Here is a 27611-nt window from a genome sequence, read left to right on the forward strand (position 1 = left end):
CTCCCTCTTGTAAGGTCCCTTTGATTACATTGGGCCCACCCAGATAATCCAGGATCATCTCCCCATCTCAAGATCCTTAATTTAATCACACATACAAAGTCTCTTTTGCAATATAACTATTCACAGGTTCCATATATTATCTTTAGGGAGCTGCTATTCTACCACAAGTTCCTAGAGCATCATTGCCAAGCGAGGTGTGGATTCTGGTGTGCATGACCCCTTGGCCCCAGGGACTCCTCTGGGGGTGGTGGTATGGGGACATCCTCAGAAGCATGGGATCCGGAGCAACACTCCCTTGCTAGAGGTCTCTCAGGTGAGTATTGTGTTTGGAGAATCATGGCCAGAGGTGTTAGGACACAGCACAGACCAGAAGGATAGTTTGTGTTTTTCAGTTGTGCATTCATCTCTTCATTCGTTCTTTTTAGAGACCAGTTTTCCTTATCTTCCCACATAACGGCACGGTTCTGGTGTCCCACATGGCCTGAGAGTTCCTAAGAGTTTCCTGGGGGTACTTGATAGCATGGGTTTTAGAACCAGATGGTCCTGGGTTCCAATGGGAGCTACAGTGAGGACAGTCAGTTCTGCTCCTGAATCTTAACTTTCGCCTCCATAATATGGAATCAACCATTCCATCCAGCTGCAAAGTGGCTCTGGGAAATAGACCGTCAGCAGCCAGGTTCCTCTTTCTTCTGTCTCTTCCTCTCAGTGGCTACTGGCTCTCATCTCAGTCTCTGCACATACTGGTCTCGGTTTCAGCTGTGCCCACAAATTCTCCGGAGCCCAGTTTCTGTGCAACCAGTCAGCGCCAGGGTCCCATGAGCCCTTGCGTGCCTGTGTTCAATTTCATATTCTCGCGAGTAAGAATGCGATTGGTTCAGCTGAGGGGTAGGTGCCTGCGCCCTGGCCAATCAGCTCCGTCGGGGTGAGACCTGTCACGTGATTCCCTGAGCCGAAACTTCCCTACTCCACCCAGGTTCTCAAAGATGCTGGGAAATCATTTCAAGAACACGCTTCTTTTCCTGCAGGACACCCCCTTTTCTCTGGGCTTGGCCCCCTTCACCTTCACATTCCCAAGCTTCACAAACAGTTTCCTGTTCCCAGATCTTTTTCCCTCTTCTCTTTAAAGGTTTTATTTGGGTAAAACTTGTATGTTGTTAGAAATAAAAAGGTAAAAAGTGAAGATCTCTCCCTTATCCCTCCTTATTCATGTTTCTTTTTTTTTTTTTATTGTATAATTCTTAATATTCACACTTTTTAAAGTACAGTTTAAAATAAGAAACAAGGTTTCACGGATGATACAGTGGTTTCTGGTTTTGGGTTTTTTTTTTTATATATATAATTTTTTTTATTTTCCCACTGTACAGCGAGGGGGTCAGGTTATCCTTACATGTATACATTACAATTACATTTTTTCCCCCACCCTTTCTTCTGTTGCAACATGAGTATCTACTTATTCGTGTTTCAAGATGTTTCCTCCAGCCTTTTTTTCCTAGAGCAGCACTAGGGAGCCACATATGCAATTTATTTTTATTTTTTTAGTGATGGATGAGTGATTTTATTTTTTTGTTCATGACACATTTTTTAAAAATTGAAGTATAGTTGATTTACCATGTTTCAAGTGTACAGCACAGTGATTCAGTTTTATCCTTTTTCAGATCCTTTTCCATCATAGGTTATTACAAGATATTGGTTATAGCTCCCTATGCTATACAGTACGTAAACTATCCAGTAGCCACACTAAAAGAAGCAGGTGGTATTAATTCTTTTTTAAATAAATTTTATTATTATTATCATTTTGCTTTTTGGGGGGCTGCACTCAAGGCATATGGAAGTTGCCAGGCTAGGAGTCGAATCAGAGCTACAGCTCACAGCCTACACCATAGCTCACAGCAGTGCCAGATCCTTGGCCCACTGAGCGAGGCCAGGGATCAAACCCACATCCTCATGGATACCAGTCGGGTTCATTACTGCTGAGCCACAACAAGAACTCCCAATATTAATTCTAATGGTACATTGTCTTTAATCCAATAGCTCCATTATTTTATCATTTCAGTTTGTAGTATAAAAATTGAGATGGTTCACATTTTGGTGGGGGTGGGGTGGGATGGGCACTTTATATATTATCATCATAGCACATTTCAATTCAGCCCCACCATATCTCAAGTGTTCAGTAGCCACATCTGGCTAGGAGCTGTCACAGTGTAGTTCTAGAACTCTTTTTACTTCTTTTGTGATTTTCCTCCTTTCTTCTCTTTTTTTCCTCTTTTTTCTCCTCCTCTAGTTCCCCTTACTTGTATTTCCTCCACTTTTTTTTTCTTTTTCTTTTTTGGCTTCCCCATGGAGTATGGAAGTTCCTGGGTCAGGGGTCAGATCCCAGATGCAGTGGCAGCCTACGCCGCAGCTATGGCAACACCAGATCTTTTTAACCCACTGTGCCCGTCTGGGAAAGGAACCTTCGTCCATTGCTCCAGAGATGCCTCTGATCCTGTTGCACCATAGTGGGAACTCCTCTTCCACTTCTTAATCTTTTCTTTCACTTTCCCCCACCTCCAGAGTTTCCCTGCCACTTATGATCTACAAACCATTCGCCTCAACTGCTTCCTAAGAATTCTGTAAATTCCTGGGCTTCCCAGGTTCCCTCTGGCTGCAAGCTCGTCTTCACTTTCTGGACCATCTTACAGGCCTGAGTCTATCAACCAAAACTGGAGCCCACCCCTCCCCTAATCTCCACAAAAGCCCCCAGTGACATCCAGCTGTGTGAGCTAGGAATTCCCTGGTGGCCAGCAGTTAAGGATCCAGCATTCTCACTGCTGTGGTGCAGGTTTGATTCTCTAGTCTGGGAACTTCCAAAAGCTGCAGGTACAGCCAAAACGAAAGCCTGTGTATGCTGAACTGAAGATCGGGAACATGAAGGGCATTGGCTGTCTGCACTGACCAGCAGAAAGGAAATGCAAGCCACTGTGTAATTCTAAATGTTTAGTAGCCGTGTTAAAAGACACACAAAGAGGAGTTCCCATTGGAGCACAGCGGAAACAAATCCGACTAGCATCCATGAGGATTCGGGTTCAATCCCTGGCCTCATTCAGTGGGTTAAGGACCCAGCGTTGCCATGAGCTGTGGTGTAGGTTGCAGACATGGCTCCAATCCCATGCTGCTGTGGCTGTGGTGTAGGCTGGCAGCTATAGCTCCAATTTGACCCCTGGCCTGGGAATTCCATATGCTGTGTGTGTGGCCCTAACAAGCAAAAAAAAAAAAAAAAAAAGACACACAGCGAAACAGGCAAATTTCATTTTAGCAATGTATCTTCCTTAGCCTAGTATATCCAAAATATCGCAACAGGAGTTCCCATCATGGCACAGCGGAAATGAATCTGACTAGGAACCATGAGGTTATGGATTCGATCCCTGGCCTTGCTCAGTGGGTTAAAGATCAGGCGTTGCTGTGAGCTGTGGTGTAGGTCACAGACACAGCTCGGATCTGGTGATGCTACGGCTGTGGCATAGGCTGGTGGCTACGGCTCCAATTAGACCCCTAGCCTGGGAACTTTCATGTGCCACACCTGCGGCCCTAAAAAGACGGGAAAAAAAATTGCAACATGTAATCTGTATAAAAATGGTTGAGGAGTTCCCACAATGGCACAATGGGATCGGCTGTGTCTCTGGAGGGCGGGTACACAGGTTCAATCCCCAGCACCACACAGTGGTTTAAGGCTCTGGTGCCGCTGCAGGTATGGTATAAGGTCACAGCTGTGCCTTGGATTTGATCCCTGGCCCTGGAACTCCATGTGCCTCGGAGCAGCCAAAAAAGAAAAAAAGAAAGAAAAAGGTTGAGGCCTTTTACATAATTCCACACCCCACCCCACCCCCGTGCACGCCCCGACACCTTAGAAACCCAGTGTGCATTTTACACTCACCACGAACGTCAGTTCAGACCTGCCCCTTTCCAGTGCTCAGAGCAGCCCCAGTGTAGCTCCCAAACTGGATGGCTCAGGTCTGCATCATCTAAACGCACAAAGTTTCACAGTGCACATTATGAACAGGGAACATGAAAGGGATCTGGCCACCTCTCCACCCCCTGGGACTTTTTCACTTTCTTACTCACCCCCCCCCCCCCGCCCCAGTGTCCTGCCCAGCCAGGCAGCTGACTCATCTCTCCCCGTTTCCCTCTTCCGTTCAGTCCTCCGCAGCCCCTCCCTCTGGGATGGCCCCTGGGAATTCCGGATCCTCTCCTTCGCTTCTGCAAAGTAGGGCGGCTTTCCCAGGCTCTGCTCCCCCATCCTGACTTCTTGGGCACAGAGCGCCTTTCCTTGGGAGGCTAGGGAATCACCTTCCTCTTTTCTTTTCCTTCTGCAGGGATGCTCTCCAGTCGACTTCCTCCTTCTGTTTGGAGAGCATGAATTCCCAGACTTGGGTGGGAGGGTACCCTGTGTCCCAAATCTACTTGGATCCTGAGTTTTGGAGAGCAGTGAGAGTGAAACCAGCAAGGGAGTCCAACCCTGCCTCAAAAAATGAATCCGGAAGTTCCCATCATGGCTCAGCGGAAAGGAATCTGAGTAGTATCCATGAGGTTGTGGGTTCGATCCCTGGCCTTGCTCAGTGGGTTAAGGATCCGGCATTGCCATGAGCTGTGGTGTAGGTCACAGACCCGGCTCAGATCTGGCATTGTTGTGGCTGTGGCCAGCAGCTACAGCTCCAATTAGACCCCTAGCCTGGGAACCTCCATGTGCCATGGGTGTGGGTGCAGCTCTGAAAAGACCAAAAAAAAAAAAAAAGAATCCACGTCTAAACTGCCCCCCCCCCCCCGTGTTCAGAGAATGAGGGATACCTGTATTTTTCTTACAATCCCAGCCCTTAATAAGAATAGCTTGAGGCTTCATCCCGTGTCTTTTTTTTTTTTTGGTCTTTTTTTGCTATTTCTTGGGCCGCTCCTGCGGCATATGGAGGTTCCCAGGCTAGGGGTCGAATCAGAGCTGTAGCCACCGGCCTACGCCAGAGCCACAGCAACACGGGATCCGAGCCGCGTCTGCGACCTACACCACAGCTCACGGCAATGCCGGATCGTTAACCCACTGAGCAAGGGCAGGGACCGAACCCGCAACCTCATGGTTCCCAGTCGGATTCGTTAACCACTGCGCCACGACGGGAACTCCAGGTTTGTTTGTTTGTTTTGTTTTTTGTCTTTTTAGGGCCGCACCCACAGCACATGGAGGTTCCCAGGCTAGGGGTCCAATCAGAGCTACAGCTGCCGGCCTACACCACAGCCACAGCCACATCAGATCCGAGCTGTGTCTGCGACCTACACCACAGCTCACGGCAATGCCGGATCCTTAACCCACTGAGCAAGGCCAGGGATCAAACCCATGTCCTCATGGTTCCTAGTCGGATTTGTTTCCGCTGCACCATGACGGGAACTCCAGAGGTATGGAAAAGTTTGAATTCCTCTCTGCCCCTCTTGTCACCATAGATTATCACTATAAATTAGTTTCACCAGGTTTTGAATATCACATAGAGTCAAACAGGAGCTCTCATTGTGGCTCAGGGGTAATAAACCCCACCAGTATCCCTGATGCAGGTTCCATCCCTGGCCTCGCCGATCCGGTTAAGGATCTGGCGTTGCCATGAGCTGTGGTGTAGTTTGCAGATGTGGCTTGGATCTGACGTGGCTGTGGCTGTGGCAGAAGCCAGCAACTGCAGCTCCAGTTTGACCCCTAGCCTGGGGACTTCCATATGCCGCAAGGGAGGACCTAAAAAGAAGAAAAGGAAAAGAAAAGAAACAGGGTCAAAGAGTGTGTGTCATCGTTTCTGTGTCTCGCTCGCTGTGCCAAACATGACTACCAGATTTGCCCTGGCTGCATTCCACCGGGTACACTGGTACAGGCCCGTAGCGGATGGCTTCCATTCTACTGATGGCTGGGCAGCTGGGTTGTTTCCCGCACATGGCCATGGTGAACTTTCTACTGTCAGCATTCTTGTACAAGTGTTTGGAGGGCATACACATTCTTTTTTCTTGGGTACCTTCCCATGGATGGAACTGCCGGGTTGATCTTAGCTCTGAAAGATCCTCCCAGACATTTTCCAAAGTGGTTGTACCAACGTCCCCTCTCGTTGGAAAGTTCCATTTGTTCCATATCCCTGCCAAGGCTTGGTACCTTTCCCACATCTTTTTAATTTACTATAGTGTTTATTATGCATCAAGTTCTGTCCTAACGCATTTAAGATCGTTGTTAGTTGGCAGTAGATTCAACAAAAATCTATTGTCTTGCGGTTCTGGAGGCTGGACGTCCTTGGTTCCTTCTGAGGCTGGAAGGGAAGGATCTGTCTCAGGCTTCTTGACTTTTCTTTCTCCTTTTTTTTTTTTTTTTTTTTTTTTTTTTTGCTTTTTAGGGCCGGACGGTGGCATATGGAGGTTCCCAGGCTAGGGGTGGATTTGGAGCTTCGGCTGCTGGCCTACACAGCCATGGCAACACCAGATCCTCAACCCACGGAGTGAGGCCGGGGATCGAACCCGCATCCTATGTCGGGTTCTTAATTCCCCAAGCCACGACGGGAACGCCGTCTCCTTGGCTTTATACATGGCCATCTTCTTCCGATGTCCGTTCGTATTGCTTTCTTTTCTGCATGTCTCTGCATCCAAATTCCCCCTCTTTATGAGAACACCGCTTATGTTGGATTAGGGCCCATTCTAATGACCGCATTTTAACTTTTTAACTTGATCACCACTGTGAAAGACCCTACCTCCAGGAGTTGCTGTCATGGCTCAGAGGTTAACAAACCCAACTAGCATCCATGAGGACACAGCTTCAATCCTTGGCCTCTCTCCATGGGTTAAGGATCTGGCATTGCTGTGAGCTGTGGTGTAGATTGCAGATGAGGCTCAGATCTCATGGTGCTTTGGCCACTTTGATTCCACCCCTAGCCTGGAAACTTCCATATGCCATGAGTGTGGCCCTAAAAAAAGACAAAAAGAAAGACAAAAAAGGAGTTCCTGTCGTGGCTCAGTGGTTAAGGTATCCGACTAGGAACCATGAGATTGAGGGTTCAATCCCTGGCCTTGCTCAGTGGGTTAACGATCCGGCTTGGCTGTGAGCTGTGGTGTAGGTCGAAGACATGGCTTGGATCCCACCTTACTTGTGGCTGTGGTGTAGACCGGCGGCAACAGCTCCAATTGGACCCCTAGCCTGGGAACCTCCATATGCCGCAGGTGTGCCCTAGAAAAGACCAAAAAAAAAAAAAAAGACCCTACCTCCAAGTAAGATCACATCCTTAAGCCCTGGGGTAGGACTTCAGTATATGATATGGGGGAAGACATATGATTTCAACCCATAACACTTCATAGGAGAATATTATTATCCTCTTTTTTTCTTTTTTTGTCTTTTCTAGGGCCGCTCCCTTGGCACATGGAGGTTCCCAGGCTAGGGGTCAACTGGAGCTGTAGCCACCGGCCTACGCCAGAGCCACAGCAACTCGGGATCAGGGCCTCATCTGCAACCTACACCACAGCTCACAGCAACGCTGGATTCTTAACCCACTGAGCGAGGCCAGGGATCGAACCTGCAACTTCATGGTTCCTAGTTGGATTTGTTAACCACTGAGCCATGACGGGAACTCCCATCCTCGTTGTATTAAAGCTGAGACTAAAGCACAGCAACATCATACTGCTGCTGAATGGGACCTAGGATGTGAACCCTCGAGCCTGATTCTTAGCCCAGCCTCTCCACCACTGCCTTGTATAACCTCACTCGCCTGGCGAGAAAGCCAGAAACCACCCCACCTTGTACCTCCCACCGGAAGCTTCATGGACTCACAGAGGATACCCTCGTCACCTCCTGCTCTGAGTTCTTGCTTCTGCTGAATTCTTTTTCTCCCCAGTAATTCCTCTTTACATTCCCCCCCTAATTTTTGTTCAGTTTTTATCAGAGTTATATATCCACACGGTCCAGGAAGTCAAATACAAGATTCCTTAAAAAAGGGAGTTCCCGAAGTGGCGCAGCGGAAACGCATCTGACTCGTATCCATGGGGACGCAGGTTCGATCCCTGGCATCGCTCAGTGGGTTAAGGATCTGGCGTTGCTGTGGCTGTGGCGTAGGTCGGCACCTGTAGCTCTGATTCAGCCCCTAGCCTGGGAACCTCCATATGCCACAGGAGTGGCCCTAAAAAGACAAAAAAAAAAAAAAAAGATTTCTCCAAAAAGGAAAACCACCAAAATTCCCTGGTGGCTCAGTGGGTAAAGGAGCCAGCATTGGCACTGCTGTGGCTTGGGTCACTGCTGTGGCACAGGTTTGATCCCTGGGCCAGGAACTTCCACATGCTGGGGATGTGGCCAAAAAAAGAAAAAAAGAAAACCACCAATGTCGCCCCATCTGCCTCGCCTCCATTCCTCCCAGCTCCAAGGAATCTGCTTTCCCCTCGTTATCGTCTTGTTTTGCTGGTTGTCTCCCTGTCTCTAAATAATGTGTTTCTATGCCTACCTCTTTATTTTTCCATTTTAGCTATTTTCCATTCACTCCTGGCTATGGGAGGCACATACTCATACTCTTCTTTGAATTACTCCAGCCTCCCACATTGTAGTTCTGGCTAGATAATTATGCCATGTTTACTTGCTGTGACTAAATGCTCCCCTGGATGGGACCTGAAGTAAACCCTGATTATTTTCCTGTCCCACACAAGACTTTGTTTATCCTGGAGTTAATATTGTCCCTTTTTTTTTCAGTTGCGTAGTAGCTGAGTTTTCTTTGTGCCTAACTGATTCAAACCCCAAATTCTCCATTAACTACATGTATCTCTTCTTCATATATTCAGACATATCTGGTACGCCTTTCTTTTCATCTTACTAAAGAAGTTTCTCGAATGGCTTTTTGGCCTGCTCTAGTCTAGTGCATGGCCCCCATCTTGATCCCTTCACCTCCCTCCTGATTTGGATCCTGTTGTATCCAATTCTTATTATTCCTGGGTTTTGCTCCCTTGTTCTTTTCAGCTTCCTGATACAGGGCACCTGGGGGATACAACTTAGACATGTTGCAGAGATGGAAACATCTTTACTCTCTATGGGCCATCTGGATGGGTGTAAACTTCTGAGCTGGAGATCATTTTCCTCCAGAAATTTTTTTTTTTTTTTTTGGTTGTATCCTCGGCATGTGGAGGTTCCTGGACCCGGGCTCGAACCCATGCCACAGCAGTGACAACTCCTGATTCCTTAACCCATTGCACCACCAGGGAACTCCTCCTCCAGAATTTCGAAGGCATCACTGCATTGTCTTCTCATTTCCAGGGTTGTTGAAAAATCCAGAGTCATTCTGATTCCTCAGCCTTGTATGTGACCTTTTTTGCTTCCCTGTCCTTGGTGCACTGACAAGTCTCAGCAATGTGTCTTCATCTATTTTCATCACTGAACCTTTAAGTTCTATCCTGAGTCATTTATTCTGGGAAATTTTCTTGAATTCTTTCCATCACAATTTCCCCTTTCCTTCTATTTCTTTGTCTTTCTAGAAATCTTATTGCTTTGATGTTGGGCTTCCTGGGCTGTGCGATTCTTTTATTATCTTATTTTTCTATCTTTGTATCTTTCTGTTCTACTCCCTGGAAGGTTTTCTTTTTTCTTTTCTGGGAGATTTTCTTAATATTCTCTCCCACTCCTGTATTAGGCTATTCCACTTACGCTAGTGTATTTTTAACTTTTAAGAACTCTTTTTTTTCCCCCCCACATCCACAGCCTGTGGAAGTTCCTGGGTCAGGGATTGAATCCAAGCCACAGCAGTGACAACCCCAAATCCTTAACCACTAGGCCACCAGGGAGCTCCTGAATTTTTTGGGGGGGATGCTGTGCGGGAACTTGATGTGGGTTCCCAGACCAGGAGCTGAATGTGGGCCACAGCAGTGAAAGGGACAACTCCCAACCACGAGATCACCAGGTAACAAACGCTTCTTCAAAGAACTCTTTTTTGATCTCCGAATTTTTAGAGGGTTTTGTAAATTTTATGGTATTATTCTGTTGTATTCTACTTTATAATATCCTACTCACGGTTCACAGTTGCCCTCTCTTGTCTTGTTTCTCTGATGATAGTAATGATAGTTGTTGGGCTTTGTTTTGTTTTGTTTTGTTTACATTTTTCTCCTTTCTGCAGAATCTGTTTCCTCCAAGTCCCCCCTCCCTCCTAAGTGTTTTGTTTCTCTTTCTTTTATTTTTTATTTTATTGCTTTTTTTTTTTGGCTTTTTAGGGTCGCACCTGCAGCATATGGCGATTCCCAGGCTAGGGGTCCAATCAGAGCTACAGCTGCTAGGCCACAGCCACAGCAATGCCAGATCCTTAACCCACTAAGTGAGGCCAGGGATTGAACCCGCCACTTCATAGTTCCTTGTCGGATTTGGTTTTTTTCCTTTTATTTTTTAAGTTTCTCTCTTTCTTGTTAGAGGCTTGTCTATTAATCCTTGGTAGTCTGTCCATATTTGGGAGCAGGGTCCCAAACTCTGGCTGTGGTGGGCCTGTGAGCACATGAGCAGGGTTGTTGACCATGAACTTCACTGGAGGGATACCTGCCTGGACCACATCTCCACTGTCAGTATATTTCAGTCTCTTCTCCTGGATTAATCATATATATACAGGACTAATGTGTGTGTGTGTGTGTGTGTGTGTGTGAGTCTAATGTATATACATGCATGTCTATGTATATGTGTATGATACTATATATGTGTTTTTAATATAGAGAGGACCAAAGAGGCAAATGAATAATGAATCATGATCTCACTGACAAGATATCCCTAATGATATGAGCGTTAAAAGGCATTCATTCATTCATTCATTCATCCAATAGATGTGTCTTGAGGTCTTTTTGCACCGGCATGGGGCTAGACCCTGAGGGTATAGCAGTGAACAGACCGAAGTCTCTGTTCTCCTGGAGCTTCTGTTCTCATCTGGAAGACAGACCCATGTGTATCTAGGGCAGCACCCTCCAATTGCCCTTTCTGCGATGACAGGAACATTCTAGATCTGTGCAGTTCAGTGTGGTGGCCAACAACTCGCAATCCCTTGAAATGCGGTTGGTGTGACTCAGGCACGGAATTTTATATTTTAATTAGAATTTGAATCCACGTGGCCACGTGGGGCTAGTCATTAACAGTCTGGATGATGCTAGAAAAAGCCCATCCCGACAGAGAGGCACAAAGAAATTGGCAGCCTCGCACGGCTTTGGCTAGCGCCGGTACCACATGTGGACTGACCCGACTGCTGAGGGCAAACGACCTCACAGGAAGAGAAAGGAAAAGCATCTCTTAAAAACCATGAAAGAAACACCGGCTTGTCTTCCCAGCCCCTTCTGGAAGCTCACTCCATGAGGGAGGTTCAGTTACTCACTTAGGAGGGGCCAAGAGGAAAATGTCAGGTCCCCTTTCCCTAAAGTATGTTCCACATCAATTCAGCCACGTCTGCACACACATCTTTATACATTCCTTCCTAAAAGTACACACTGTTCTCGTCTTGCCTTTTCCATGGAGGAAAACCTTCTGGAATCATTTCCATCCTAATGACATCTTGCCGCTCAGCTCCAGGGACCGGCCCACAGAATCCCGGCTTCGAGTCAGCCTGAATTTATTCATTCAAACCCTCTTTATTAAGCCCCTGTTGTGTGCCAGGTGCTGTTCTAGACCCTGTGGACTTAGCAGTGAGCCAGACAGACCACGGCTGCTCCCTCATGGAACTTAAATTCCAGTGGGGGGAGGGGGAAGGGATGGTAAACTGAAGAACTAAAAGGAGCTCCCATTATAGCTCAACAGGTTAAGAACCCAACTAGTATCCATGAGGATGCAGGTTCCATCCCTGGCCTTGCTCAGGGGGTTAAGGATCTGGCATTGCCTCAAGCGGTGGTGTAGGTCACAGATGCAGCTTGGATCCTGAGTTGCTGGGGCTGTGGTGTAGGTGGGCAGCTGGAGCTCCGATTTGATCTCTAGCCTGGGAATTTCCATTTGCTGCAAGTTCTGCCCAAAGGAAGAAAGAAAGAGGAGCTCCCATCGTGGCTCAGTGGTTAGCGAACCTGACGGGCATCCATGAGAATGTGGGTTCGATCCCTGGCCTTGTTCAGTGGGTTAAGGGACCTGTGTTGCCATGAGCTGTGGTGTAGGTTGCACATGTGGCTCAGATCCCATGTTGCTGTGGCTGTGGTATAGGCCCGCAGCTGTAGCTCTGATTAGACCAACCTCCATGTGCTGCCGGTGCAGACCTGAGAAGACAGACAGACAGACAGAAAGAAAGAAACTAACTTAAGGGCTAAGAACATTTTATACTTACGAGGAGATAAAAATAGGCTAGGGTGGAGTTCGCACTGTGGTGCATCGAATGGGGTGGCTGTGGAAGCGCTAGTTCTCTCCCCGGCCTGCAGTGGGTTAAAGGATGTGGTGTCGCCGCAGCTGTGGTGTAGGTTGCAGCTGGGGCTGGGATTCGATTCCTGGCCCGGCAACTTCAACATGCCGAGGGTGTGGCCATTAAAAAAAAAAAATTGGGCGGGTGAATGAATTTGGGCACCCCACGAAGGTGGCTACAGTTGGCAGTACTAAACAGGGTACTGGGGAAGGTGTTTTGAGAAAACACTTGAAGGAGGTGAGGGGGCTGGCTAGGTGGCGTCTGGAAGAAGAATGTTCTAGCAGAGGGAACAGCCAGTGCAAAGGCCCTGAGGTAGGAGGGTGCTGGAGCAATATGGAAAGTGGAGGGTGACTGGAGCAGACTCAGGGATGGAGGTGTGCATGGAGATGAGGGGAGAGGGGTAAGCAGGGATAGGGGCGTTGTACCTGAATAGTACCCAGGAAGATGTGGGTTTGATCCTTAGCCTCACTCAAGGAAGGAGGATCCGGCATTGCTGTGACCTGTGGTGTAGGTCACAGATGTGGCTCAGATCCCGCCTTGCTGTGGCTGTGACCATGGGTGTGGCTGGCCGCTGTAGCTCTGATTCGACCCCTAGCCTGGGAACTTGCGTATGCTGCATGTGCGGCCCCAAAAAAGCAAAAATAAAAATAAAAACAAAAAATAAAAGCAGATTCTTCGCTCCCCTCTCCCTGAAAGCCTGCTCATCTTCCCGCCACTGGAAGCCTTGGTTTTTGGCTCTAAAATGCTTCTGGGGAGTTCCCTGGTGGCCTATCAATTAAGGATCTGGCACTGTCACTGCTGGGGCCCCAGGTGCTGCTGTGGCACAGGTTTGATCCCTGGCCTGGGACCTTCTGCATGCCAGAGGCATGGCCAAAAAATAATAATAATAAAGGAAAATGCTTCTTGGGTCCCTCCTCCACGCATTTTCCCCACCCCGGACCCCAGAACCCCCTCCTTCCATCTGAGCCTGGTCCCTAGAGCCTCCATCCCTCTTCTTTGGCCTGACTCTAGAGGGAGATTCTGAGCGCTTCTTGATTAAACCAAGGGAACAATGCACCTTTCACCCCCAGGGGCATTTTCCTAAACACAGAGACACCTAGAGAGAAATTAGAGTTTGCATACAAGGCAGCAGCGCCCGCCCGAAGGCAGTGTGGGAGTTTTCTCACCTCTACGGGTGTGTGTTTCCTGATGCCAGCTGGCTGCTCCCTGCCTGTTAGGCTCTAAAATGAATCCAAACCCCATTCCCCAACTGCGGGATGGTGAGTGCCTTTCCCACGTTTCTGCTCATTTTCTGGAGCTTTGAATTTCTTCACCCCCCTCCAAGCTTTGGCTTCGTCTGGATCCATTCGATGTGGGGAATCTTCTCTGTTTCTGCCTTTGGGATGCTAGGACGGAGTCTGTCCTTTTCTCAGTTTCTATGCACTGCGCCCCCTGCCCCGGGCATACAGGGCATTTTTATGTGCTCATGTGCGTGTGCAGACAGGGCTTACTGGATTTGGGGACTCAGAGGTATTTACATCAACGGATGGGCAAACAGCTCAAGTCTCCAGGTGATGTGTTCTTGTCAGGAAGACTCTTTGCCTTCTCCTCCTCAACCCAGAGTCCAGCCGCAAGCCTTGATGGCCCTTATTTCCTCCAAGCCTACACTGTCCAAGACTATTTACATTTTAATTAATTGACATTTTTAAAAAGGAGTTCCCCAGTAGCTAAGAAGGTTAAGGATCCGGCATTGTCACTGCTGTGGCCCGGGTTTGATCCCTGGCTCAGGAACTTCCACATGCCGTGGGCGAGACCAAAAAATAAAATCAATTTTAAAAAATAAATCAAAAATATTGGGAGTTCCTGTTGTGGCTCAGTGGTAACAAATCTGACTAGTGTCCATGATGATGCAGGTTCAATCCCTGGCCTCTCCCAGTGGGTTAAGGATCCAGCGTTGCCATGAGCTGTGGTATAGGTCACAGATGTGTTGCTATGGCTGTGGTGTAGGCTGGCAGCTGCAGCTCCAATTCAAGCCCCTAGCCTGGGAACTTCCACATGCTGTGGGTACGGCCCTAAAAAAAGCAAAAAATAAAAAAATAAAAAATTTTATGGAGTTCCCGTTGTGGTGCAGCAGAAATGAATCTGACTAGGAGCCATGAGGTTGCAGTTTCGATCCCTGGCCTTGCTCAGTGGGTTAAGGATCCAGCATTGCTGTGGCTGTGGTGTAGGCCGGCAGCTGCAGCTCCAATTGGACCCCTAGCCTGGGAACCTCCAAATGCTGCAGGTGTGGCCTTAAAAAGCAAAAAATAAAACAAAATTAAAAAATAAAAAATTTTAAAAATTTAAGTTCTCACCCTTTGAGCCCCTTGCAAGTACTCCAGAGCTCGGGGGTCTGGTGGCTGCCATATTGGACCGCAGAGATGAAACACTGGCATCAGCCCAGAATGTTCTTTTGGACAATGTTGGATTAGACAAGAGACAAGACAGGTACCTCCTCCTAAGAACTAGTCTGTGTCTGCAGTTAAAATGACCAAAAATTTCACCCCACAAAATGACTATGGAGCTATAGTCTAGCGAGGATTCCTGGAATTAAAAAAAAAAAAAAAAGGTTCTGGGACTAGTTGGTGGTTTTTTGGTGTTGCTTTTTTTTTTTTAGGAAGTTCCCAGGCTAGGGATTGAATCAGCCGCAGCTGCTGGCCTATGCCACAGTCGCACCACGCTGGATCCTTAACCCACTGATGGGGGCCAGAGATCAAACCCACGTTCTCACAGTCAATAGCCAGGTTCACTATCACTGAGCCACAACGGGAACTTGGGTTTTTTGTTTGTTTTGTTTTTCGTTTTGTTTTGTCTTGTCCTTTTATGGCCTCACTTGGAGCATATGGAGGTTCCCAGGCTAGGGGTCGAATCGTAGCCAGAGCCACTGGCCTCGCCATAGCCACAGCAACACCACATCTGAGACCTACTCCGAAGCTCTCAGCAATGCCAGATCCTTAACCCACTGAGCGAGGCCAGGGATGGAACCTGAATCCTCGTGGATACCCATCAGGTTAAGATACCCATTTTTAACCTGCTGAGCCACAGCAGGAACTCCGGTGATTTTTCTCATGAATACGCTCTGGACCAACATCTTCCTTTGTCAGATCCTCAGTGCTCACGGTGCAGAATAGTTAAACACAGTGTTCCCAAGTGTGACTTCTTTTGTTCATTCATTCATTTATTATGCAAATATTTACGACCATCTTGTAGGTGTCAGGAGCCACTGGGTTGCAGCCGGAAACGGGACTGGCTTGGATGCTGCCCTTGTGGGCCTTGCATTCTAGTGGGAGAGGTGAGATTAATCAACTCACGACAGAAATAAATGTAAAGTGGCAGCAGTTGGGAAGGAAAGTGACATGCGGTGAGTGCCGCATGTATTCATCTGTGAGGACGGCTAATTCCATGCCCCTGCGTGTCTTCTCACATTGTAGAAATGAGGGCCTTGGGGAGCACCCAAGCCAATTAAGATGCTTGTCTGGGCCTGTGTTTCTCTGTCTGAATAATGGAGATAATAGTTTCCACCTCACAGGAATGTTGGGAGAATTAAGTTATTCTCATAAATAGCATGGTGCCTGGCACTAAGTCATCATTGGCATTATTTGTTTGTTTTTTGTTTTGTTTTTCTTTTTGTTTTCTCGGGCCACACAGGCAGCACATGGCAGCTCCCAGGCTAGAGGTGGAATTGGAGCTGCAGCTGCCGGCCGACGCCACAGCCACAGCACCATGGGATCCAAACCGCATCCACCATCTACACCACAGCTCACAGCAATGCCGGATCCTTCACCCACCGAGTGAGGCTAGGGATTGAACCTGCATCCTACTGGATACTAATTGGGTTCATTACCACTGAGCCACAATGGGAACTGCCATCGTTAGTCTTATTATTATTTGTAAAATGCCCCTTTCTGAATGTCAGACCTCCGCTTTTGCTTTTTATTGCTTTTTAGAGCTTCACCTGAAGCATAGGGAAGTTCCCAGGCTAGGGATCAAATCCAAACTACAGCCGCCGGTCTACACCATAGCTCACAGCAACACCGAATCCCTGACCCACTGAGCAAGGCTGGGGATCGAACCTGCAACCTCATGGAAAGTAGTCAGATTTGTTTCCACTGCACCACAATGGGAGCTCCAGTCCTCCTCTTTAAAATAGAGGCGTATCTAGGACCTTCTTTGGAAGTTTCTGGTGAGGACAGAGTGAGCAGTTATTTTATTAACAGTCCCAGCTAACATTTCTCTAGCACTTGCTTTGCTCCAAGGGCTGTCTAACCTTCGTAACAACCTTGGAAGGGAGGTGTTGCTGCTGTCCCCATTTCACAGATGTTTAAACTGAGGCACAAGAGGTGCAGTGACCTGCTGAGAAGTTCACCACCCAGCTAGAGGTTAGGAATTAGAGGGGTTCTGGGTTGGGCTGGACGGGTGTCTGGGTGGAACTGACTCTGCCCTTCATGGCCTCTCTGGTAGGAAGCTGGACGCCTTCATCTATGACGCGGCCGTGCTCAACTACATGGCCCGCAAGGATGAGGGCTGCAAGCTCGTCACCATCGGCTCGGGCAAGGTCTTTGCCACCACGGGCTATGGCATCGCTCTGCACAAGGGTTCCCGCTGGAAGCGGCCCATCGACCTGGCACTACTGCAGTTCCTGGGGGATGGTGCGGCTGCAGGAGAGGATGCCTAGAGGGGGCAGGGAGGGGGAGGGGAAGGCAAGAACCCCGGGGTCCTGGGGAAGGACGGGATGGGGACCCAGGTATGGGTCTGAGATGCCTTTATCAGAGAGGAGTGTCCTTAGAGGGTGCCCATGGCAGGTGACCTGCCACCCGCCTTTCCCCAGATGAGATCGAGATGCTGGAGCGGCTGTGGCTCTCCGGGATCTGCCACAATGACAAGATCGAGGTGATGAGCAGCAAGCTGGACATCGACAACATGGCTGGCGTCTTCTACATGCTCCTGGTGGCCATGGGCCTCTCCCTGCTGGTCTTCGCCTGGGAGCACCTGGTGTACTGGCGCCTGCGGCATTGCCTGGGGCCCACGCACCGCATGGATTTCCTGCTGGCCTTCTCCAGGGTATGGGGCGAGGGCGGCAGAAGGGGGGAGACTGGAGGAAGCAGGCTGGGATGCCTAGAAATGGCAGCTGGTTGGGTGGAGGTGCGGAAGGGGAGGGAAGGACGGAGGAAAAGGCAGGTGGTCCCGGGCATCCTCCGCTGACTCTGCTTCTCCCGCGGCCTCCACAGGGCATGTACAGCTGCTGCAGCGCCGAGGCTGCCCCGCCACCGGCCAAGCCCCCGCCGCCGCCGCAGCCGCTGCCCAGCCCGGCTTACCCGGCGGCGAGGCCCGCGCCCGGCCCGGCGCCCTTCGTACCCCGGGAGCGCGCAGCCGTGGACCGCTGGCGCCGCGCCAAAGGGGCAGGGCCGCCGGCGGGCGCGGGCTTGGCCGACGGCTTCCACCGCTACTACGGCCCCATCGAGCCGCAGGGCCTGGGCCTGGGCGTGGGCGAGGCGCGCGCGGCGCCCCGGGGCGCGACCGGGCGTCCGCTGTCCCCGCCGGCCGCGCAGCCCCCGCAGAAGCCGCCGCCCTCCTACTTCGCCATCGTGCGCGACAAGGAGCCGGCCGAGCCCCCCGCCGGCGCCTTCCCAGGCTTCCCGTCGCCGCCAGCGCCCCCTGCCGCCGCAGCCACCACCGTCGGGCCGCCGCTGTGCCGCCTGGCCTACGAGGACGAGAGCCCACCGGCGCCCACGCGCTGGCCGCGCTCCGACCCCGAGAGCCAGCCCCTGCTGGGCCCCGGCGCCGGGGGCGCGGGCGGCGCGGGCGGCGCGGGCGGCGGAGCCCAAGCCGCGCCCCCGCCGTGCCGCGCCGCGCCACCCCCCTGCCCCTACCTTGACCTCGAGCCGTCGCCGTCGGACTCGGAGGACTCGGAGAGCCTGGGCGGCGCGTCGCTGGGCGGCCTGGAGCCCTGGTGGTTCGCCGACTTCCCCTACCCGTACGCCGAGCGCCTCGGGCCGCCGCCCGGCCGCTACTGGTCGGTCGATAAGCTCGGGGGCTGGCGCGCCGGCAGCTGGGACTACCTGCCCCCGCGCAGCGGCCCCGCCGCCTGGCACTGCCGCCACTGCGCCAGCCTGGAGCTTCTGCCGCCGCCGCGTCATCTCAGCTGCTCGCACGACGGCCTGGACGGCGGCTGGTGGGCGCCGCCGCCCCCGCCCTGGGCCGCGGGGCCCCCTCCCCGGCGCCGGGCCCGCTGCGGGTGCCCGCGGCCGCACCCTCACCGCCCGCGGGCCTCGCACCGCGCGCCGGCCGCTGCGCCACATCACCACCGACACCGGCGGGCCGCTGGGGGCTGGGACCTCCCGCCGCCCGCGCCCACCTCGCGATCGCTCGAGGACCTCAGCTCCTGTCCCCGCGCTGCCCCTGCGCGCAGGCTCACCGGGCCCTCCCGCCACGCGCGCCGGTGCCCGCATGCCGCGCACTGGGGGCCGCCGCTGCCCGCCGCGCCCCACCGGAGACACCGGGGCGGGGACCTGGGTACCCGCCGGGGCTCGGCGCACTTCTCCAGCCTCGAGTCCGAGGTATGACGCGGCCCGGGGGGGGGGGCCCGCCGCCCCCTCGGTCCGCGCAGGCCACAGCCCGAGGGGGCATGCGGGGTGGACTGGACCCGCGTGGGTTGGGAAAGAAGCAAATGGACCTGGCCGGACCCCGCCTGGAGCAGCGTCCTGAGCCCCTCGCTACAGGGGCGCCGAGAGCCAGAGGGGATTTGGCCCCACAAAGCTCACCCAGCCTAGGAGCAAGGGGATGGGGGTCTCGGAGCCCACTGAACTTTTTTTTAAACCCGACAAGGGCTTTTTAACGTCACCAGATGGGGCAGGAGGTGGCAGGGGTCACGCCACGTCCGCGCCTCACTCCCGAGCCCGGGGCCGTGGCCCTCACATCACTGTGCAGCTCCCCGGCCCCAGCCACGCCTCCGGGGAAGCCCGTTTTTAACCTTTCATCCATCGGGACTCAAAACTGTGAGACGCGTTCGCCAAACTGTGACCCCAGACCTTGGCCCCGCCACACAGAAACCCCTGACCCCAGACTGTGACTTCCGACCCCTAAAAATGGTCATCCGACCCCAGACTGTGACCCCTGACCCCAAACTGTGACTCCACCCCCAGACTGTGCCCCGACCAGACTGTGACCCTCGACGTCTAACCGTGACACCCTCCCCACCCCACCCTTTTCCAACCAACCTCGGTAGCTTTTCCCTCTTTTGCCCTAGGACACGCCCCCAACGGAAGCCCCCCCTCCCCTGCCCCAGCGTTGATCCCAACCTCCATCAGGCCAAAACCTCCCACCCTTTCGCACCTCACTACCAGGTCCAGGTGCCACCAACCATATACTCTCCAAGTCCAACCTTTATTTGTGCCCCTTCAGTAATCACCCAGCAGCCCCCCAAAAGCCTCCTCTTCCCAGATCTCCAGCCGGGTCTGGAGCTGGGTTGTGGAAGGGAGGGATCTGGGAGTTCACACTCACTACCAACCTCCCTGGCCACTCTCCTGTCCCACATTGCAGTGTTTGGAATAAACCATGTTTTTATGCCTCCTCAAGCCAAGTGTGAGATCCATGCCTGACTCAGTCCCCTCAAACTTCTCCGGAGGAAACAGAAACTGAGAAAAGTCCCTCAGAGGAAGAGGGCGCAGAAAGAGAATTTGAGCAAGAACAGAGACCCCAGAGGGAGGCGGGAGGTAAAGACCCAGAAAGAAGCCATGAGAAGAGACGAGCTAAGAAGGGGTGGAGGCGTTAAGAGAAGGGGGACAGAGAACTCAAGAAAGATCTGGGATTCAAAACATCCTAGAAGGGTACCATTCCTATGGCAACAGGCAATGAGGCTTGCTAGGTTCTTAATATCCTGTTCAGGCAAGTGAGGAGAGTGCCTATTATATCCCAGCCAATCCACAAATCTTGAATGCTGTGAAGCTCACCAATGAGAACCTAGTTCTAACATTTCATTATGCCAATTAGCCAAACCTCTGGTGCTAATGGGCAATAAAAAGAGCCGAAACACTTGTAATAGCTGCCTCCAGAGGGTGGGCTTTCTGATTAAGTGCTTGCTGACCACAGCTGCAACGTGAACGCCTGATGAGGCAACTCATCCTCACTCTACTTAAGCATTTGGAAATGAATTAAAGCCTTCATAACAAGAAGCGGGGGAGGAACAAGGAGGGGAGAAGAAACCGGCTTTATTGGTCCTAAGGGAGCAGAAACCTAGTCTCCTAGCTAGGATTATTTGCATACACGAATAATTAATTAAGTGGAAAGAATGCCTTGGGAGTCAAAAGTGGAAGATGGTGTCGGGGCTTGGACCTCCTCTAGCTGATGAGGAAAAAACAGGCCTCCCGCAGAACTACAACTCCCAGGAGGCCTTGCCGCGGCTCTGCGGAGGAACTCCGCAAAGTCACCGGGAGGGGGTAATTCTCCAGATCCGCAGGCCTCGCTAGCTGGACCAGGACACGATTATGTCAGCTCTCCTTCACCCGGTCCCATTGCTCTCTCCAATCAGCGAACCCGGGGGTTTCCAAGGTAACCACGCAGCAGGGCGGATCTCATAAGAAGGCAACGCAACCCGGAAGTGACGCTCTTACCTCGCGCCGGCTGCGATCGGGTTGGAAGATGGCGGCGCGCAAGGGGCGGCGGCGCACGTGTGAAACTGGGGAGCCCCTGGAGCCTGAGTCCCACGACGCAGGGTCCGAGGGCCCGCCCCAGGTCTACCTACCGGGCCGGGGACCGCCACTGCGTGAGGGAGAGGAGCTGGTCATGGACGAGGAGGCCTACGTGCTGTACCACCGAGCACAGACTGGTAGGGCTGGGGCATTCGGACTTCCCGGGGCCAGAGCAAGGAGGGAACTGGAAATCTGGGTCCTGAGGAGAGCTGGTCCTGAGCCTTTAATTTAAGAGGCATTCTGAAAGAGGAAACTGCGGTTCCCGAGGGGAGCCGGTCCTGAGCCTTTAACTTAAGAGGCGCTCTGAAAGAGGAAACTGGGGTCTAAGAGAATTGACATCACACTCAAGAGATACCTCTGGCTATTAGGGCCTGAGATACTTATGTCCCATTCTAATTTTCCAACCGCTCCTTCCATCCCCAGGCGCCCCCTGCCTCAGCTTCGACATAGTCCGGGATCACCTGGGAGACAACCGGACTGAGCTTCCTCTTACACTTTATCTGTGTGCTGGAACCCAGGCGGAGAGCGCCCAAAGCAACAGGTGAGTAAGAACTGGGCCTTTACTTCGACCAGGAGTCTGAGCCTTCAGCCCCTGCCCCCCCCAGCCCCCCCCCACCTAGAAATAGGGGGGTTTCCAGCCTCCCCACTCCCTTCTTCCCAAGGATCCTGGTATCCAGGGCCTCATTTCATCCCACACTTCCGCCAGATTGATGATGCTTCGAATGCACAATTTGCATGGGACAAAGCCCCCGCCATCAGAGGGCAGTGATGAAGAGGAGGAGGAGGATGAAGAGGATGAAGAAGAGCGAAAGCCTCAGCTAGAGTTGGCTATGGTGCCGCACTATGGCGGCATCAACAGGGTTCGGGTAAATACAGCCCCCGAAGCCTGCCCTCCATTCTCTGGAGCACAGACTGTCCCCGCCCCCCATCCACGCCCTTCAGCTTTTCGAAAACACCTGACACATAATTTCATATATGAGTTTATCACATCTTAACCGTCATGGTAGTTGTCATCGTGCTAGATGCTGTGGGGATATTTTTAGTGTTCTTTCCTTTTCTGTAAAATGGTGAGAGTTAGAAAACTTACCTGGTGTGACTGATGTGAGGGTAAAATGGGATCACTTTGTGTTACTTCAAGCATTGAAACGCAAAAGTTCCTGCTGTGACTCATCGGTAACAAACCCAACTAGCATCCATGAGGCTGTGGGTTCGACCCCCGGCCTCACTCAGTGGGTTAAGGATCCGGGTTGCCATGAGTTGTGATGTAGGTCGCAGACACGGCTTGGATCCCCAGTTGCTGTGGGTGTGGTGTGGGCCAGCAGCTGCAGCTCTGATTCCACCCATAGCCTGGGAACTTGCATATGCAGCAAGCCTGGCTCTAAAAAAAAAGCAAAAAACAAACAAAAGAACTGAAATAGAGTTACTTTAGGTATCTAAAAACAGTGCTATCATATGAGATGTTTGTTTTCTGTTATTGCTTAGGGACTGTTCTGGCCTATGCAGTTACTTTTGTGCTTCAGAATTAATAGCCCCTTCTGACGGGGTTGACATGAGCAGTAAAGTGTTGCATGCGCAGCACTTGGAGCAGTGCTTGGCCCATAGTCCTTGCTAAACATTTCCATTAAAGTATTACTGAGCTTCAGGTGCTGTTCTAGAGCCTGGGGTTTTAACAGGGAGCAAAGGTCGCTGGCTCCTTGACACATGCCAGTGGGAAGAGAACAAGAAGAAACTAAGTGTATTCACATGTGTCCCCAGGTGCTGAGTGTTGTGGAGGAAAATGACAATAAGGGAGTTAGGATCTTCCGCTGTGGGGCTGCTATTTTAAATAGTCAAGGGAGCTTCCTGGTGATCTAGTGGTTAGGACCTGGTGCTTTCACTGCTGCAGCCCAGGTTCAATCCCTAGTCTGGGAACTGAGGTCCCACATCAAGCTGCTGCTCAAACCCTGCCCCCCCCCCAAAAACTAAAAGTTTGGTCAAGGAAGCAGTCACGGATAAGGTGTCATTTGACTGATAAGAGACCATGTGAACAGAGACCCACAGGGAATGAAGGAGTGAGGCAGGGATGTCTGTGGGAAGGGTTGCCAGCCAGGGAATAATAAGTGCAAAGGCCTGGGGGTGACCTTGGCATGTTTGAGGAGTTTTGAGGAAAGCTGGGGAGGGTGGTGCTAAATGGATGAGGGGGCAAGTGATGAGGTTTGGCGGGTGGGTGTGGCAGAGACAGATTGTTTTGGGCCTCGTAGGCCATTGTAAGGACTTGGCTTTCACTTGGAGGGAAATTAGGAGCCATCGGAGGTTTAGAGCAGAGGATGGATGGGGTCTGACTTGTGTTTGAAAGGGATCCCTCTGACTGCTGTATTGAGGATAGACTGCAGGGGGGCAAGCGCAGGAGGCCAGGGTCCGGTGAGGTGGCCAGCACTGTGAAGAATGCAGGGGAGGGTGACTTCCATAGTGGCATGGGTGGCGGCCGCAGGGTGCTGAGAAGGGCTTGGAAATGGTGTGTGCGGAGTGCAGCCGGCATGGGTGCTGGGCCTGAGGAAGGAGAACAAGTCCTACAGTTTGAGGCCTGAGGTGGGGACCTTTGGAGAGAAGTAGGTTGCAGGGGGCGATTCGGAGCCCGGCTGTGGTCTTGTGACATCTGAATGGTCAGTTCAACATGAGCCTGGAGTTGAGGAGAGCGGTCAGGGCCAGCGGCTACTGGGAACCTTGAGTCCGCAGGCCCTCCTAGTGGACAAACGTGCAGAGGCAGAGAGATCCAGAGACTGAAGCCCCTGAGCTGCCTACGTTTAGAGGGTTATGGAGACAGGAGTCTGAACACACTTTGGGACGCTAGTGGAACCAGAGTCTCAAATCCCGGGAGTCTGGGAGGAGTTTTGTCCTCCCCAAGCACCACCTCTCCTGCGGGGTGGAGCTGTCCCAGGTACCAAGCCCGTCTTGCGGCCGTGAGTCCGGACTCGCAAGGGTTTCTGGGAGTTGTAGTCCCAGGGCTGGGTGGGTGGGGTCTGAGGAACTGCACTTCTGGGTCTCAGCAATGCTAGGGACTGTGGTCACCACCCTGTGCCTCCCCCCTCCCCTCTCCTCCTCGCTCCCCTGCAGGTGTCGTGGCTGGGTGAGGAGCCGGTGGCCGGGGTGTGGTCAGAGAAGGGCCAGGTGGAGGTGTTTGCACTGCGGCGTCTCCTGCAGGTGGTGGATGACCCCCAGGCCCTGGCCACTTTCCTCCGAGATGAGCAGGCCCGCGTGAAGCCCATCTTCGCCTTCTCTGGCCACATGGGCGAGGGCTTTGCACTCGACTGGTCCCCTCGAGTGCCTGGTGAGTCCTTGGGGTGCGTCCTTGTGGCACAGCAGGTAAAGGATCCATTGTTGTCACTGCAGTGGCTCGGGGTCGATCCCTGGCCCGGGAACTTCCACCTGGGGGCTGAGAGGGAGCAGGCTCTGGGAGGAGCGGGAGTGAGCAGTGGCTGGGTGCCAAGACGTCGTTTCCCGACTCCCTCGTCGTTTCCCGACTCCCTCGCCCAGGGCGCCTGCTGACCGGGGACTGTCAGAAGAACATCCACCTCTGGACACCTACGGACAGTGGCTCCTGGCACGTGGACCAGCGGCCGTTCGTGGGCCACATACGCTCCGTGGAGGACCTGCAGTGGTCCCCAGTGGAGGACACGGTGAGGGAGGGCTGGGGGTCTCGACTCCAAGGTCTTGGGGGAGGAGGGGGCCGGGCGCAGGTCCTGCTGAGGGATCAGGATCTTCAGGGTGTGTGGGGGTCCACCAGGGTCCCTCAGACTCTGCCTTGTCCAGGTATTTGCCTCCTGCTCGGCCGACGCTTCCATTCGCATCTGGGACATCCGGGCGGCGCCCAGCAAGGCCTGCATGCTCACCACCGCCGCCGCCCACGACGGGGATGTCAACGTCATCAGCTGGAGCCGGCGGGAGCCCTTCCTGCTCAGTGGCGGGGACGACGGAGCCCTCAAGGTCTGGGACTTGCGGCAGTTCAAGGTACAGTCCCAGTTGGGCCCCAGGGGAGAAGCCCTTGCTTCCTGCAGCCGCTAGGATCTGTGGGGTTTCCCTCCTGTGGGGTTTATACACTGGTGCTGGGAAGGCCCTTTGAATCAGGGAACAGATGGGGCACCAGGCTCAGCAGGGACCTGGCTTGGGGCTGCAGTGGGGTTGCTCCGTGCCAGCTGGAGTGCTATCAAGAGGGGCGGGTGGTGGCAGGGACTCCAGCCGTCGCACCGTGCTGCCCAGGGCCTCCGGGGCTTCAGAAGATCATAGTTTTGCTTCCAGTGGATTTCACAGCATGACTGGGAGAGGGACCCGAGGTGAAGAAGGGACAGAGGCACACGGGGAGGGGGTGCAGTATTGCCAGCGAGGAGTGGACCTTGTAGAGCTGTGGGGCTGGGGCAGCCTCTGGTGTCTCCCTAGACAGAGCCAGGGCTTCATGCACCTCTGTGCCTTCCCCAGATCATCTTTTTTCTTTCCCCAATGGAAGGGAGAAACTTCTGGAAAGGGAGCCCCCAAGGCAGGAGGTTCAGGGCCAGGTCATATGGCCAAGTGGATTGGTGGTTGGAACTTTGGAACCACCTTGCCAAATCACAGAGGCTCTGATCCCCACTTTTGCTTTAGTAAAAGTGCTGTGCTCCGCATCAGCTTTCTCTGGAGCCCGGGAATGTTTTCGTTTGGTTTTGGTTTAGGCTTTTTTGTCTTTTTAGGGTCACACCCACAGCATATGGAGGTTCCCAGGCTAGGCGTCTAATCAGAGCTCCAGCTGCCGGCCTACACCACAGCCACAGCACCAAGGGATCCAAGCTGTGTCTGAGACTTACGATGCAGCTCATAGCAACGCCAGATCCATAACCCACTGAGCGAGGCCAGGGATGGAAGCCGCATCCTCATGGACACTAGTTGGGTTCATTACCACTGAGCCACACGGGAACACCTTGTTTTGCTTTTTGGTCATCCACGTGGCATGTGAAAGTTTCTGGGCCAGGAATTGAACTGCGCCACAGTAGTGACAACACCAAATCCTTAACTGCTAGGCCACCAGGGAACTCCCAGCCTAGGAGTGCTTTTGTCACCTTTAAGGCCTTCTGGGATGAGCCTGGAGAGCCACACATTCCTTTCATAGGAAAGGAAACGGAGGCAGGCCAGGCAGGAGCGAGGGGGGGTTCTGTGACCTAGAGCTGGGCAGGGCCTCTTGGCAGGTGAGGGCACTGCAGCCCCTGAGACATTACACCTTTGCGACCAGCAGCAGTTTGCCCTCTGTCCCTTTCAGAGAACCTGGGTTCGTGGGGGCACAAGGGGTGGAGCCTTGGTTGAATCCCAAGGCTGTAGAAGGGTGGGGGCCTCTGCCCAGGTCACCCCAAGAGTCAGGCTGAGGGGCTCAGAGGCCCTGACTCCGATCTTCCCACAGTCTGGCTCCCCAGTGGCCACCTTCAAGCAGCATGTGGCCCCCGTGACCTCGGTTGAGTGGCACCCCCAGGACAGCGGGGTCTTCGCGGCCTCTGGAGCAGACAACCAGATCACCCAGTGGGACCTGGCCGTGGAGCGGGATCCCGAGGCAGGCGACACGGAGACCGACCCCGGGCTGGTGGACCTGCCCCAGCAGCTGCTGTTCGTGCACCAGGGTGAGACGGACCTGAAGGAGCTGCACTGGCACCCGCAGTGCCCCGGGGTCCTGGTCAGCACCGCCCTATCGGGCTTTACCGTCTTCCGCACCATCAGCGTGTGAGGCCCGCCCGCCCGCATCTGTCTGGCCCTCCACCTGCATCTGTCTGGCCCTCCGCTCGGGAGCAGAAGTTAAGTTCCTTCCCCTGGAGGGGACTCACTCAGATCTGGAGGGGAGGCCAGCCCCCGCCTCCGAAGGGACTTAGTTTGGCCGATTGACCACCCTGATGGATTCCATTTGACTTGGAAAGGTCTTGGTTTGGTCCAGTGACCCTTCCAGCCGAAGGATGTGGTTTGCCCCGTGGCCCTATAAAACCACTGGGTTTGACCCCACTGACCCCTCCTACCCAAGGACTTGGTTCAGCCCGGTGACCCCCACCTGTCAGAAGAGTCCATTGGCCCATTTCCCAGGTGGGCCTGAAGGTGGCTGTGTTGCTGCAGATATTCTGTTAGCTGCATGCCACTGGGCTCCCCCAGGGAACTCGCGTGCTTTGCAGTGGCTGTGCCAAATTTGAGGGCTGGGTTCTTCCAGCCGAATTTGGTTTAGTCCCTGTCCTCCTGCCAGCTGGGTGTGGCCACAGAGCTTCCCAGGGAGAGGCTGTGTGGGGCTTTCTCCCCTCCTCCCGAAGGGGGGCGCTTGCAGGGAGGAAAAGTGTGGGCTCCCGAGGGGCAATAAAGGACCAGAGGAGACGCGGAGTGGATTAGACTTGTCCTCCTGGCCACTGGGTCCCTGCTGCATGTGGCCGAACCCTCAGCCCATTAAGTGCTGTTTGGTTCTGTCCTCCCTACATCCTGTTCCACCTGCAGCTCACCCCGGGTCTCTGGGCAGGAATCTCCCGTGTGCCCGCCAGCATCTCAGGGGGACCCAGGGAGCCCCCGTCCCTCTTGTCTCTCCACCACT

General features: G+C 52.9%; 2 protein-coding genes across 2 annotated transcripts in view; both read left to right on the plus strand.

Annotated features, from left to right (window-relative positions):
- Positions 1 to 19942, plus strand: part of GRIN2D (glutamate ionotropic receptor NMDA type subunit 2D) — a 39029-nt gene extending 19087 nt beyond the window's left edge. The window contains exons 10-12 of the mRNA XM_047791871.1: positions 16830 to 17017; positions 17197 to 17429; positions 17597 to 19942. Of these exons, the coding sequence (XP_047647827.1) occupies positions 16830 to 17017; positions 17197 to 17429; positions 17597 to 18931 (1756 nt within the window). The 3' untranslated portion in view covers positions 18932 to 19942. The remainder of the gene's footprint in view (positions 1 to 16829; positions 17018 to 17196; positions 17430 to 17596) is intronic.
- A 1023-nt stretch (positions 19943 to 20965) lies between these two features.
- GRWD1 (glutamate rich WD repeat containing 1) lies at positions 20966 to 27400 on the plus strand. Its single transcript, XM_047791549.1, has 7 exons — positions 20966 to 21192; positions 21479 to 21596; positions 21762 to 21921; positions 24149 to 24362; positions 24569 to 24711; positions 24845 to 25042; positions 26457 to 27400. The coding sequence occupies exons 1-7, from the start codon at positions 21006 to 21008 to the stop codon at positions 26772 to 26774; spliced, it is 1338 nt and encodes a 445-aa protein (XP_047647505.1). The 5' UTR covers positions 20966 to 21005; the 3' UTR covers positions 26775 to 27400.
- The last annotated feature ends 211 nt before the right edge of the window (positions 27401 to 27611 follow it).

Source organism: Phacochoerus africanus, chromosome 8 (genome assembly GCF_016906955.1).
Source record: "Phacochoerus africanus isolate WHEZ1 chromosome 8, ROS_Pafr_v1, whole genome shotgun sequence".
NCBI lineage: Eukaryota > Metazoa > Chordata > Mammalia > Artiodactyla > Suidae > Phacochoerus > Phacochoerus africanus.